Here is a 15,107-nt window from a genome sequence, read left to right as displayed (position 1 = left end):
CATGTAGTCCTTTTGTATTCTGGGAACGTACCTGAAGATGTACCGTAGCTCACTTTTAATTGCTCAGAAACCTTTGCAGACTCTTTCTTGCTTCATTGGAAGTTTGAAGGCAGGGATACAGCGCAGCAGAGTTTGTTTTAAGCATTACATTATATTTGCTCTTTTCAGGTCAGCGTAAGAGCAGATACATTAAAAAGCTCTACTAACCTCAGGGCTGTTATCTCCAGAGATGTACACTGGAAATTAGCTCCGTGAAATGGAACTAGTGAGCAAATGACCATAAAATACAATGTATTGATTGTAGTGTGAGGGTTTTATTGTAGGTATCACACTGTTGACTGGTAATGAGCCTTTTTTTCTTTCTCCTTTTTTTTTACAGAGGCTTAGTTCGATGTCTTATAAGTCTCGAGAGGAAGATCCATCTCTTACAGAAGACGAAGTAGGTTTCTTGTATAAAATTCAATAATGAGCTACAGACCTTTTTTCAGGCAGAAATTAGCATAAGCTCTGCATGATTAAGCAGAATCTGTGGTGAAAATTGTCTAAATAGAAAATGGAAGCCTAAGTTTTTCTGTATAGAATTCACACTGCCACATTCCTGAAATCAGAAGCATTATAGCATGTGGTTTTATCAGGCCAATAGGTTGATAAAAAGAATCAGAAAATAATAGGAGTCCCAACTAGCTGATGGTTAGGGCAGCAATTTGGTTTGGATTCCGAGTTTGACATGTGCCCCACCTTTCTCCTGCAGTGTTCAGGGCTCTGAAGCACATATATTAAGTGTTTATTGGTCAAATTAATTGAAGAGATTGAAACAAAGATGAAAAAATGAAACAAAAATTGCATAGTATGTAATCATGTCCAGTGCTCCCTTACAGTTTACAAGTGTGTTCTCTGGACATAAAGCAAACACGGCCCCGGCGGTGAGCTGGGTGATCTGGTGCTTGTTGCTGGGGAGGCACTCCCACACAGGGATGAGCACACTGCTCCTTCTGGCTTCATGCCATTCAGTGCTGAAAAGGGGATGAAATACAAATGGGCAGAAAAATACTGTTTTGAGTTTGGTTAGCTAGCTGCTACTATAAAATACAAGAGGCAAGATCTGAGAGCATCCTTCTGCGTTCCAGCAGCTAACACTGATCACCCATCTGATGCTGTCTCCTCATTTAGCCGAAGTTGGTTCTAGGACCATAGGAGGGCTTTCAGGAGCTCACAAAGCCGGTCCTTTTCGTCTTGGATCTGATTTGCCTTTATTTCTGGAAGGAAAGAATCGCTGCATAAATGCATGCGAGACGAGCAGTTTTGTAAGAAAGGATATGTTTCTATTGGCAGGTCTAGTAAATAGTCAACATGCTGGTGGTGGGAGGGGTCAGACTGACACACAGGTTTTACAACGTGTAAGTACTCAGCAGGCATCTCCTTTTCCCAGATCTCAGCCATGTACTCTTCGGTGAGCAAGCCAGGACAGGCCATCAGGGCAATGGATTCTCCTTACACCTGTATTCAAGAAATCACATCTCAGAGGTCCCCGTCTGTTTGCAGCGGCCTCTATGCGAGCGTGAAGGACTTTGAGAACACCCTCAGTACTACCAGTGTGCCTCAGTCGGCGGGCAGGCCCAACGGGGAGCTGGAGCCCGACTACGAAGCTATCCAGGCAGTGAGCCAAGACGAAGACAGGACCTTGTCTGTGCCTCACACAAACCACATTGCTCTGTCGGGAGAGAATGACTATGAGAGCATAGGGGACTTGCAGCACCACAGGGATGTCACCAGACTTTAACTACTCCGGCATCTGGGTTTCAGCCTTTGTGTTGTCTGCTGGTGTTTCAAAGGAGCATGCGAAACAAGGAGAGGGAAGTGCTTCTCATTTTGAGGAGCAAAGCTAAATGCAGAACAGGTGTGAAGAAGCCGTGTACGTTTCAAGCCAGCGAGTGTTATCTGTGGGTGATTCTGGGCGGTGGACAGAAGCTTACAGGAAGGTTAATTTTTATTGTTGGCTTTTTATTGTTAGTTCCTAGACGGCCAGAATTCAGGAAGGGGCGCTGTGTTTGTCATCCTGATAGGGTTACGTACCACAAAGACTGCCTTTACGCAAAGCTAGCTTTTCATTTTATTTTGCGTCAGTCGCTTCAATGTGTTCTTCAAGAATCGTTTTTCATCCGCGTTCGGGAATCCACTGAGCAACTTGCAGACCGCCATGCCTCAGTCAGGTGGACTCTGAGGGCTGGGAAAGGTGTGTCAGCATCTCTTGGGGAGCTCTAATTCAGCCTGGTAGGACCTTGAGGGTTGAGGTGGGGTCAGAATTCCCATTCCATTGTCATTGCAACTAAAGTGTAACAGTAGCAACAGTTACTCCAAGTCACAAGGGACATAATGCAAATGTACTTGAATTAATTCCATAGACTTTTTCCCCCTCCCTGCCTTCCTCCCTCCCTTCCTTCCTTCCTTCCTCCTTTCTTTCCTTCCTTCCTTCCTCCCTTCTTTCCTTCCTTCCTTCCTTTTTTCACACCAGGGGCTGTAGAAAGTGTACTTGCAGTATTTGAGATGTGTACTGGTATTTTTAGGATTTCCTGTTTAATTATTTGTGAAATACTGTTTTAAAATGGGAAGCAGCACCCTTAGCATTCTCGCTCTATCCCAACATGCAAACATGGACGTGCACATACACATGCAAGGCATTGGTCATGTTGCAGAAGGTTGTACAAATGAATATTACCATAATGTTTAGTCTCACCTTAATAGTGTTGACTCATCTTTTGAAGAATTTTGCCCTTTTTTTAAAGACTTAAAGTATTTTAGTATGTTTGACTAGTGCATTATATAGGAAAATTTCTGTACAGTGTTGAGTGGATGATGTTCTTCATTTTTACAGCACATTTTCATCTTCAAAGCTTTTGTAGGTTAAATTACTGCTTTATATAATGAGAGGAATCCTTTCTTTGGGTTTTATTTTTTTTGCTTTATATCTTTTTCCTATTTTAGAAGTACGTAAAAGAAAAAATCCTATGTTATTTTTTTTTTTACATCTTCTTAAGCAGGGTTGTGGAGCACGCCTTGCTATTTTTAAGCTCAAAATAATGGAGTCTGTATAAAAGAACACTGACAGAAGGCCAAAAAGAAGGCAGGAGAGTGTATTTTGTGTGGGTTAGCCACTGGTCATCCTTGTTCCTCACTGGGAGGAGCAGGAGAGTCAGAACTGGTGGGATCAAGAACTTCTTGGGGTTCTGACAAGCAGTTGGAAAGCCACAGTCTTTCCAGAGATATGAAGTTTCTCTGTAACTGCTGAAAACAAAGTACGGTGCTGAGATGAAATAAGCAGGTACTGGACTGATACTCTTGTTTCCTTCAAGAATAGTACAATGAACGGTACAGTAGTACAAGAATAGCCCAACAGTAGAGAATGTACATTATATTATATGCATCTGTACACAGTTATGTGTACATTTTTGTGCGTCCCTGTGTATGCTCACATACACAGGTGCTTTGTAAACAGGCATAAACTGTGGTCCAGACTGGGTAGCCTTCACATAACTTTCACATAGGTACTATTGGCATGTGCTTGAAGGGTAGTTTATTTTAATGCAAGATAAACAGTATTTAAACAGGGATTGTCTCATTCTGTATCAGCCTAGCATGTGTTTAGCATGGGTTCAGTTGGTACTGAGGTTTGATGCATGAGATTGAGTCCTTCTCAGACCACTGGCCAGTGCACAGTGCTTGGTACTATAAAGGGCGAACACAGCTCTAGGTACACACGCTTCCTAGAAGTAAGCTTACAGCTGGATGAGGTGCAGTGGTTTATGAACACTGACTGTGCTGAGCATGGCTTTGAGGAGCAGTGCAGTTGGATGCCCACAGAAAAACACGGACATCATGGAGCCCATCCTCACGCACAGTGAGGTGACACACCTGGGCCAGGCTTTTCTTTAGAGTGAGGCCATGCAGTCCAGTCTGCATCTGACTTGTTCTTGGTTGTGCTGCTGTGCTTCCACAGCTGCAGCCTTTGCTTTCACCTCACTGCAGTGCTTTTTAAACCTGACTTTGGTCTTCCTTTCCTGTCAGTGTTCCCTTGAATGTGAATTTGTGAAGTTCACCTTTGACTGTTCTGTCCTTCTGCTTCACATTGTTTCAGGCTAAAGAGAAAATGCCTCATATTTCAGAAGATCTGTGCCGAGTTTGGAGACTCTTTGGAGACTTGGCTCCGTGTTTACTCTTTGCTCCATGCTCTCTGTATGTTGTCCTCAGTCTGACACCTACAGCATAGTGGGAGCCATACCCCACTCTGTGGTTTCCACACACATCTCAGGATGCAGTTATCCTTTAAGGACTATAGTACTTGTTATATGGATTACTGCTTTTGAAGAAATAGTAGCAACGTGAGGTTTGTCAGGTTCACAGATGCAATTTCATCAGCAGTTTAAAAATAAAAAAAATAATAGCAATTAACGGTAGCAAAGAAAAACTTGGAGGTCTTGCTTGCAGAATTTTAAGCTGCAAAAGAGAAAATAAAGCATCACCCTTAAAGTAAGCCTCACCAATATCAGTGAGTCCAAGGAAAAAGGGCCTGCCTGCTCATATTCATTCTCTTTCAGAGCAGAATCAGGACTGCTGGATGGGAAGAAGGGCAGTGAGGCCCAGCCCGTTCTTTCCTTTCTTTCCCCTGTTGGGAAATGCTTCGTCTGCTTCCCCACTCGGCCTCCAACTTCAGGCAGGTGACGTGATAATACAACCACTGTTCCTTACAGCATTCAGCCCCAGCTGCCATCCCTGATCTGTTCGTGATCAGGATTCAGGCTCTGGCCAGGCCAGTTTCCTCTGAACTCCCCACAGGAGGACTTGCTTACAGCCCCGCAGACCCTCAGCCCGCTCAGGCTCGCGCTCTGAGCTGCTGCATGCATGGCTGCCCTCACCCCCAGATCCAATGAGCCATGAAGGGAATTACCTCCTGAACAAGGGCAAGTAAGGACTTACATCCCTGCAATCTCCATTATGTAGTCTAATGCTAAAGAAAAATTATTTTAGAATTTAGTTCAAGGTTCTGAAATGAATAGTTACATCACTTGACAAAAAAAAACGTTGTTTTAGTTTCCTCTCGCCAGAACTAAGATCTGCTCTTTGGCTGCTGTTGCCATATTTCTTTTTCACTAGTATACTGCATGGAAAGATTTTCCTAGCAGCAATCTTCAAGTACATGAATTTTACTGGAAAGAAAGGGGAGTTTCTTCTACTTATCTCTTCATTGCCATTTGTTTCACTTTCATCATATTCCCAAATAAAGTCAACATGCCAAATGAAGTATTTGTTACGTGATGATCTTTTCTGGGACAACTTCACAGGTGATTTCTTTACCTCCATTTGTTAGCATAACTGTTCAAGAAACTCAACTTCTCTGTAGTAAAGCCAAGTAAAGCCGCAATGTCAGTGTACTTACACTACTGAAAAGATGACTTCTGATTCCCTTCTGGGGACAGGTAGAAATAAGACGTGCAGTTTGGATGAACTTCCCTGAACCTGTCTCCTGTGGGACTTCCAGCCACACGCTGAAGCCAGCAGTCCCTTTCTACAACGACGAGTTCAGAATCGCTTTCTCAGTCACAGTGAAACATTTGTTTAAGGATACCTGTGCACGGGCACGAACATAATTGCAGCAGTTAGATCAGCTATAGTGCCTTTTTTACCAAGTACTTCCATACTCTTTTTCCACACTGTGTCTGACACAAAACCAAAAAGAGTGTTTCCTCCTTTTTTTTTTTTTTGTGGGGGAAACAGCTTTGGAAACAGTTGGAAACAGCTTTACAGTCACATCAAATGCACTGGACCTCAGTTAGCCTCAGTTTAGCAATAGCCTCTCACAAACTTCCTCTAGAAAGCCCAGCAATGTAGCTACGATAACTAACTTTGCAATAAGAATGATCAGTCTTCTTTTGAAGAAGCAATGTTGTTCAACAGTAAGTATTCAGGGAGATGTGGTCTGTGTCCATATCAACTGTGAACAATTGGCAGCTTCAGTCTTTGTACTGGCATCAGTTACAGGCTTGCTGGTATGCAGCAGGCCTTGCAGGGTGGGGGAACTGCAGAGAGGAATGGGTGCTGGGGCTCGGGTCCATCAGTCACACAAAGCTGGGCCATCCCACAGAGCAGCTGGCTGTGGGTCAGCTGCCTTGTTCCATAGGCCCTCGTGTAGTGTGCCTCCAGGGAACCCATCTTGCCAGGATTCCTCTGGGCTCTGTCCTTCTCCATGGCTCCCTGAACAGCTCCTCTCGCTTGTCTTGATCAAAATTCTGTATACACGGTGCTCTCTGTTCAACCTTTCAATGGTGCTTTTATACAATGCTGGATAAATAGGTTCAATGTGCTTTCTGAAAGCTGACATGTAAAGCTGTGACACAGAGTGTTCTCTCTAGCATTTTCTACTTCACAGAACTTAGTGTTAACTGTGTTGCTGTGCAAATGGCTGTCAGTGCTTCCCTGTTTCTCGCTCACCTTGCGCAGAACTGTCATGCATAGCAAGCCCAGGTTGGGTGGTAGAGTTCAAAAGCAGCCACTCAGGTGGAGCACCTTGGCCTGAGAGCAGTTAGATATGTGGCAGTGTGCAGCGTGAGGCTGGAAACAACACGGATCCCAGCTGAAGGGCTTTATTCTCTCAGTGTATATAAATTTGTTTGCACAATAACTATAAGAATTCTATTTCAGCAACAATCAATTTAATTTGGACCAAATGCCAAACAGGGATTTCTGCTCTTTGGTACTTAATAGCAGGTATTTCAGAACAGTGTTATTTATTTAGGTTGGGACATGCCTTAATAAGGCTGCTGTATGCTTCACAAGTAACTTGGTGAGTGTGTAGCCTATGGAGAATTAGAATGCTGAAAGGTATTCAATCTGATGGCTGCTTCTGGGGTGGCATGCTGAAGACTTCCAAAAGCAAATCTCTTCCCAGGAGCAGGGTGCATAATTGCTATTAATATGTCTTCATGCGCTTGTGCTGAAGTTGATTTGCAGCGTATCTTCTGAGATGATCCAGGCTGAAGACAATGCCAGAAATTATTTCAGCCTCAAAAATTAAAACAAATAAACAAACAACAGAAAAGCATTTTTCTATCCCTTGCTACTCAGCCAGATACCAACTTGTTGAGGATTATGCTGAGAACAAGCGCTGTGGATGGAGCATCACAGAGATGAAAGCAGTGAGTTCCTTTTCTTCAAGGAGAGAGAGCCCCATTTTGTTGAGTGAATATGAAAGATCCCATGCTCAGCATTCTTATACCCTCAACAAAAAGCATTAAACAAATCAGTTGCCTACTTCCCATCAATTGCATTAGGATATCATGTACCCTACACTGCTCTTCCATAGGGACAACAGAAGGATGAAAGCTTTTTTCTGATGCAAAGTTCTTATAGTTGACTTGATTAAACTTACTTTATGTGTAAGCCATAGATCAGCAAGAGAGAGTCTTCACAGCGTAGATACATTTCACCTAACTCTATATGATTAGTTGTAGGCAGAATCACTACAACATCTTCAGGGTCTACACTTGCTTTGACCTGCTCATATATCTAGCTTGAGCGCTGCAATTTGCTTAGCAAAGGTATGAGTTATCACTATATTATGTATCCATTAGCTTGCCTGATGTTTGGACGACATAAATCTTACCATTCTGATTTGCCAAGCTGTGAGGTTTGGTTTCTGGAAGTCTTCAGTTTCAAACTGGCCAGAAGGACAGTGACACAATGGAGCTTTGGGCAACCTATTCTCATGGATGGTGTCTCTGCCCACGGCAGGGGCTTGGAATGAGGTGGTCTTTAAGGGCCCTTCCAAACCAAACATTCTGTCATTCTGTGATAGCAAAGTGCTGAAAAATAAAGATGTTTGTGTAAAGGTAAACATGCTCACTGTTAACTGCATAGCAGCTTGTCAACTATATGTGCTACTCCTTTGCTGCACACATTTCTAAATATCAGCTTTCATTTGTAATGTTTGTTCATTGTTATAAAACCAGTCTGATAGACTTTCATCATCTAATTTTAACTAGAATATTTGTTATACAGAATATAAAATGAGATCTTTGTTCGGTCTAAAAGGCAGCTGTGTAATTTCTTATAGTTTATGACAATGAATCAACATGCTTAATGTATTTACAAAGTACATAAGTAAGATGTGACTTTAAAATGCTTTGTTTTGGATTTCAGAATGTCTCCCTTTCACTTCATGATAATGTTACCAACTTTGTAATTTTAACCTCCTAACACTGGAGAAGTGTTTTAAAAGCTTACAAATCTTGTTACTTTAGCACTGGTGTTCAGCCTTCTGAATGTTATGAAGAGACGCTCTGATTTTAACTTTCAGCATGGTTTGCATTTTATTTACATAACTGCTCCTCCCTGCCTTGCTTAGCTGTCTCTGCCAGTTTTCTCTTTTGTCCTTGACGAAATATGGTACCTGGCCACTGTCCAGTGGGCACAGAGGCTGCGTTGCTTCGCAGTGCTGCGTGGGATCTTCCTGATGTGCTGCTGGGATGTAGAAGCCTGGACTCGCGCTCTGAAGTCATGCATTTTGGGGCAACCACATCCTGTTTTGCAGACTTCTGTGGAGGTCTTCACTTTCTTTCAAGTTCAGCCAAACTTGTGCAGCTTGCAAGCACTCAGCTGACGGGTAAAGATGTACAGTAAGAGGTGAATTACTGCAGCATTTAAATGCATTAGTAAAAAACATCTAAGAGCACAATAACCTCCTTTCTCACCTGTGTGAGGACAACATAACTTGGTCTTTACCTCTGACTCTACTGGAGAATGGCCACAGAACAAAGCTCCTCTGGATATCCTACCAGCAGGCAGTTCCAAGCAGCTATTTCTGACTGTGAATGAGCATTTGGATCACCTGTGGCTCCCTATGTACCACCTTCATGCTTTCCAGTAGGCCTGTGGTGACGACACCTGAGGAGTGATGACAACTCTGTGGTGATGACAAGGAGGAATGGTCCTTGGCTTGACAGGCCTGAGCCTTGGAGCTGAACGTGTGCTCAGAGTGAGCCTGCAAACCCAGGGAAGAGCATTTAGTGGCAGGGCAGGGCAGGGCAGGTATTTCCTACTGTAGCAGCTTGGAAGAGGTCAAAGGAAAAATAGCTGAGCGTCATTTGTGCTGCATCCATCTTGAAGACAACCTATTCATAAAAGTAGAAGAGATTGCAGTGAAGTTGCCAAGAGTCACATAAGGGATGGGTGGAATTGCTCTCTCGGTATTCTCCCAACTCAGAGGCAGTGTCAGGTCTTCTGTGCCCCTGATCTTTCAGCAAGCCTCCAGGCAGCATAAACGAAACGAAAATGAACTGTATATGCATGTGCTTTTGTCCCATGATAATCCCCAGAGGGCAAATGTAGGTGGCACTCATCTAAGTACCATCAACCATGTGCAGATTTGGACTTCCACAGATGCTTTCTCAGCCAAAAAAAAAAAAGTGAAAACTGAATGATTTCACTGAAAAATAATTTGTATGAAATGAGGGTGCAGGATTAGAACCTAAAAGTTTGGGAGATGTTTGGTTTGGTGCTAGGTACTTTTCTTTGTATTTTCAGTGAAATGAATTTTCTTTGTGGACTGATACGACCTCCATAGGAACAACAGAAAACACAGAGTTTGGTCTGCAGGTATTTATCTCCAATAGCTGTTACTAAAAGCCCGCCTCAGTAGAATTCACTTAAAATTGGGTGCTATAGCAGCTTCAGCACACAATGTATGGAACATTGCCTACTTAGAAGATAGTGGATAAGTATTTGCAATTACAGGCACTTGTTTATTTTAACCATTGTTTTTATAATGGAAAAAGTATTTATTAGCAGAGTGGTTTTCTAGCAATATTCTCTCAAGGAAAGTTCTAGCAGCAGATTGTGCTTTCAGGACAGCTATTTGATTTTCTGGTCACTGAAGAAGAACTTCAGACATCCTCTAACCAGCATGACCTTCTGAACAGAGAGGATTAGATCTGGCTCTGGCTCTCACAGGGCGGATACGGTTAAATAAGCTGTGCAGTTCAGCTCTGAAGGCAGCAAGAGCAGTTCAATGAAATGACTGTAATATATAAACCTGGAGCCAGTGCATGCAGACTTCCAAGCTGGCACTGCTGAGCCTTGTTTGCTACACGATTGGTTATTTGGCTTGCTACCTTTTTGAAATCAATATGGTTTTATTAACTGCACTGCAGACACCAAAATGCTGTAGTATTGCAGAATGTGTGCTCCATAAATTGCAGCTTGACCGTAATTGCAGGGCTTATGCTACTGTCAGAGCAGCTCAGAGCCAACACTAAGTTGCATTTTGTAAAGTGATAAATGCCGTGACGTTCCCTTCGATGTTTTGTAGGAGTACACACAAGTTGATGTAATTTAGTCATACCCTTCTTCAAAGAATCTTCATCTGATACTTCTAGCCAACCCAGCTTTTGGCTGCTGAAAGCACAGTAGGTTATTATGGTTATTTACAGTAAACGTAGATGAGTTTTATGTAAATATGTCAGGAGAAAAAAATATGTTACTGAAACGTATGAGGCCGTTATCTAAAAGTCAGAACATAGGTCAATGATATAAAATGCAGCTTTCATTTATGTACAGCAGTATCCTAATATTTGCTTCTTTACATGGGGGGAAAAAGAAATTTAAGATTCTGGCCTGCGTACTCTGAAAGCATTTCAAATTGGCTCTGCTATTTTCTCCGGTTAATGTATTTACAAATGCCTTCTGAATGGATTGGAAATCCGTGTCGATTATGTTGAATAAGAAATGCTACATTGCAGTGAAATCAGCTGAATTAAAAAATCCTGGGAAAACAGATTGGACTGAAATCTATATAAAAATCCAGTCACCAGATGGAATAAAACACAATAAATAAGATTTGTCTTTTTTTATTATTATTCTGTGCCTCTTTTTTTGCTGTTGTTCGTTTGTCTGTTTTCTTAACAAATGCTTTATTTAGTCCTTGCAGACACTTGCTTTTCTGCCTCCCAAAGTCTGCATTATTTGATAGACTGTCGCTTGTTCTGATTTCATTATCTCAGGAGAACTTTTAAGTGTTCTTTGTGTTATGCAGCACCGTCCTGCCCCCAGAGCCACAATCCTGTCAAGATTCAAGCAGGCACTGTGCAAATTTTAAATTGCCTTTAGAATAAAGCAGAAGCTCCTTCGAATAAGGTGGTACTGTGCTCTTTAATGAAGGTTAAAACATTGGTCTTGAGCCTGTGAAAGTTACATAGCTCTCAGCATTTTTAAAGAGCAGCAATTACCAGCTTAATGGGTTATTTTCTGAACTAGCTATGGCCTTCAGTTCCTTTTTCTTGGCTGAAGATGCTCTCAGGTAACATTCCAGCCATTAGCAGTGCTGCTCCATCAATAGCAGTACTCTCTCCTTTGTGCAGAAATACTTGCAGAGCATCCTGAACCATTTCAGAGACAGCTGAACCAAGCCTGCAGCTGGATACATAACACAAGTCTGTGTTCTGCACCTAAACAACACAAGGAAGTATCTTCTTTGAAGTATTTCACTGGAGCGAGGCTTCTTCATACACTCAAGAATGAGGTTCAAGTGGTGCACAGCCTGCTGGACTCAATGTCTCCCCACGGGTTGGGCCCTTACCCTCAGTATCTTCAATTACAGATGAGAGAAGAGCAGCTTTACCCAATTAATGCCACCCAATACCGATGAGGGAGCTCCAGGAAGATTCACCGTGCAGCCAGTGGTTAGTTATACTGAGATGGGAGGCTGAAAAATTGCACTCACACAGGAAAAGTGTCTGATCACTGTCAAGGTAATGGTTCTTTAACCTGTGTTGGTATATCTTAATATTGAAAGATACGAGCTTGTAGGTTAAATAGAAGACTTGTGAAAAGAGAAAATGTGAAAAATCCAGTATCTGAGAGTTTAATAAGTTGCTTTTCAGTGAATGTTTTTTTCATGAACCAAGAAGCTGCAGAGTACATAACCTGATGCAATCCTTTGATGAAATAACTTGCTGAACACCTGATACCTAAAGAATGCATACATGATTCTGTAAAGAGAACTGTATTACACACATATATTTCTCTTGACAAGAATTAACATGTATATATAATATATATCTGTATGAGTGCATATATGTATACACACACGTGCATATATATAAATTCCAATTGCTCTCAGCTATAAAATAGCTACATTACAATGGCTAGCTTCAGGTTTGAAGACAACTGTGTAAAACTTTAAATGTGTCTGGTTTAAATGCTGAGCAATTCCAGCTAACCCTGTAGCTATGCAAACATTTGGGAAAGGAAAGTAGGAGCCGTCTTTGTTCTCCACTCATCTTTGACATTGCTGAAACCAAGCAGGAGTATACTGCAGTGACACCTGGTGTTTAAAATAGAATTATTCCCTGTGAAGTGTGACAGTCAATTTGCTTTTAATTGGATACACTCAAACACTCATAGTTCACCCCGTGTTCCTGTATTGAACTAGAAAACGTTGGAGCTGAAGAGTGACTTGACATTACTTCATATAAAAAGCATCTGACAGATTTGTTTCAAAAGCCAAAAATTGCAGGAGCATGATCTTTCTTGAATGGCTGTTCTTCCTAGCACTTCAGCTGACGAGGTACTTTATCACTACTTCTCAGCTGATTATTTCACAAAAGGGGCTGACCCTTACTATAACTCACACAACTGGAATTTCCACGCAGCCTTTGTGGAAGGGCTGATAGACAAGAACAGAGAACTGCCAGTTCAGGCTGAAACCGGGAACTCCGCATCTGTTGCAATGCCAGAAAGGGTATCAGAGCCACGACAGATGCTTCTGAAGTAGTCCTGCTAAAGAGCTCACTGACCAAAGTAGTGGAGACCTGTGCATTTACAGATGCGACAGATGTGGAATGCAAATCACATTAACAGTTAAGGTAATTTAGGATTATTAGGATAAAATAAGATCATAGCAATCGTAAGGAGCATTATTATCAAAGGAATGCCATGAGAGGAAGAAAAATTAAAGATCTAGCAGCAGTGTGTATAGAGTGCTTGACAATTTCTATTATGCACAAGTTTGTGTGATTTGCTTTGAGCCGCACATACAAGCTCCACATTTATGTAGCTAATCTTTGAAATCTGGCAAGGACAAAGCCCTCCGGCTAGCATTGTATTTTTCACTTGTCATACAAATTCTGTAAGGGTTTGTCTGAACTGCAAAAGCCATATTTCCCATACTGGGAAATGATGAGACATGAAGTTTGTACCTTGTATCCCAAGTCAAGCAGCAGAGCACCAAGATTTCCCTAGCACACACTCCAAGGCAAGCACTCCAGCTAGCATTCAGAGCTCTTTTTCCTCTCTCGCCTGCAGCTTATTTCTAGCAGCAAAGGACAAAATAGAAAGGAGCTGCCTCCAGGTCCTGTGATTTCTGAAGGACACTCTTATTGGCAAAGATTGAGCCAAGGTGGCATCCGGTACCTCAGCTTTTGCCATGTCACCTTTAGCAGCAGGCCCGTCTTTTCCCTAATTAAACTGCCAGAAGCTGTTCCTGTTGCCATTGATTCCATTAGAGTCATTTAGATTAAATTCCAGTTGAGCTTTGTCTCTGCATGCACAATGTCTCAGTGTCCCTACCAGGCTACCTGTCTCTGCTTCCGCTTTCTGCGGGGTTCCTTCTTGTGTTTGAGTTTGGCCAGGAGCACCTTGTTCACTAGGCAGGCCTCCTGGCAGTTTTGCCTGATTTCTTGTGCTTGGGAAGCACAGCTTGGAGCAGGTGATTCTAGAACACTAATCAGCTTTCTCAGACCCGTCTTCCCTGCAGGCCCTTATCCCATGGCATCTATCAGGCAGATCCCATTCAGCCACCTCACCAAATAAGGGGATTCCTGTGGAAAAGTAGTACTGTGATTTTCCTGCCAGCGTCCTTAATTGCATGATCAGGTTTGTTGAGTTTGTTTGTTTGTTTCATTGGGGTATTTTTTGTTTTAGTTTTAGGTTGTCTTTGTTTGTTTGTTTGTTTGTTTGTTTGTTTTTCCATAAAAACAGATTCAGTGAGTTTTGAGCATAAAAATAGCAAGAAATGGTACGAAGTAGGTGAAGGTAGCTGTAAATCTGAGATGTCTTTCCCTCCAAATTTTGCAGCCTAGATACCACTTAAAAGTTTGCTACATGACTAGAAGATGGTAATTGCCTCATGTCTGTGACATGTCTTTAGGGGACAGTGCAAAGAGCACTAAATGGAAAAGGGGGTAGACAAGGATCCTATCCTTAGTAATCTGCAACTAAAATATTCTTTGGGCAATTGAGTGGGAAAAGTCTCTCATGGCACATTGCCCAAGGTTTGTTTGCACAGTTTCCAAATATCAGCTAGGTCTTCTTGGGTTCATGTACAGGGCTTTCCAATGGATTTGGTGTCAGAGCCTCCTAGCTCAGCCTGCCTTTCCCACACGTTGACATTGACACAGCGTAATGTGCTCTGAGCTGCCCCAGCCTTGGCCAGCACCAAGCCCCACTCAGGAAACTTCCTTGGAGCCAAGCAAGCCTGTGCAGAATGAGTTAGTGTGTTTCTGGACCAGCACTGTGGTTAGGCCGCAAATTAGGTAATTACCACACACAAAGGAGATAATTATGTGGTTTTATTTGTTTATGTAAGTGTGTGTTTGTGTGTGTGTCAATGGGGAGAGTCCAGAGAATCACACATTTGATATCATGTAGCATTCCTTTTCAAAGCTCTCCTTATGTACCTTTCACTTTGAATAGCACTGAAAGCCAGGCAAGACAAATAATGCCATCTGAAGTGCAGTTAATTCACCTGTTCCTCTGTAGAAAACCTTGTCAAAAAAGGAAAAGGAATGAGGATGCTATCATACCACACAGGGGTTCTTGCTACTGCTACACTGATTCATCACAGTTTGGGGCAGGTGAGTGAGCAACAGGAATTTTCTTCAGCCAGAATTTCCCTACATCTGCTTGATTTTTATGTATGTATTCATTTATGTTTTCTTAAGCACACATATACTGGGTGGGGCTGCTAACTTGACTGCTCCTGCTCTTGGCTTGAGAGATCCAGTTTGGTAGATCTGGGCCATGTCAGGCTGGAGGCTAAAGCAAAGTAAGGACTATCAGCA

At 42.3% G+C, this 15,107-nt stretch overlaps 1 protein-coding gene across 10 annotated transcripts in view; it reads left to right on the top strand.

Annotated features, from left to right (window-relative positions):
* PAG1 (phosphoprotein membrane anchor with glycosphingolipid microdomains 1) overlaps window positions 1-9,462 on the top strand; it is a 103,414-nt gene extending 93,952 nt beyond the window's left edge. For all 10 annotated transcript variants that reach the window (XM_052703806.1, XM_052703807.1, XM_052703812.1 and 7 more), the window contains 2 exons: window positions 380-439; window positions 1,430-9,462. In XM_052703806.1, coding sequence (XP_052559766.1) covers window positions 380-439; window positions 1,430-1,780 — 411 coding nt within the window. In that variant the 3' untranslated portion in view covers window positions 1,781-9,462. The remainder of the gene's footprint in view (window positions 1-379; window positions 440-1,429) is intronic.
* Window positions 9,463-15,107: the final 5,645 nt, after the last annotated feature.

The sequence above is a fragment of the Tympanuchus pallidicinctus genome, unplaced genomic scaffold, assembly GCF_026119805.1.
Source record: "Tympanuchus pallidicinctus isolate F22 unplaced genomic scaffold, pur_lepc_1.0 scaffold5, whole genome shotgun sequence".
NCBI classification, from domain to species: Eukaryota; Metazoa; Chordata; class Aves; order Galliformes; family Phasianidae; genus Tympanuchus; species Tympanuchus pallidicinctus.
Note: the sequence above shows the minus strand (reverse complement) of the source record. Positions and strands in the feature narration are given on the sequence as shown.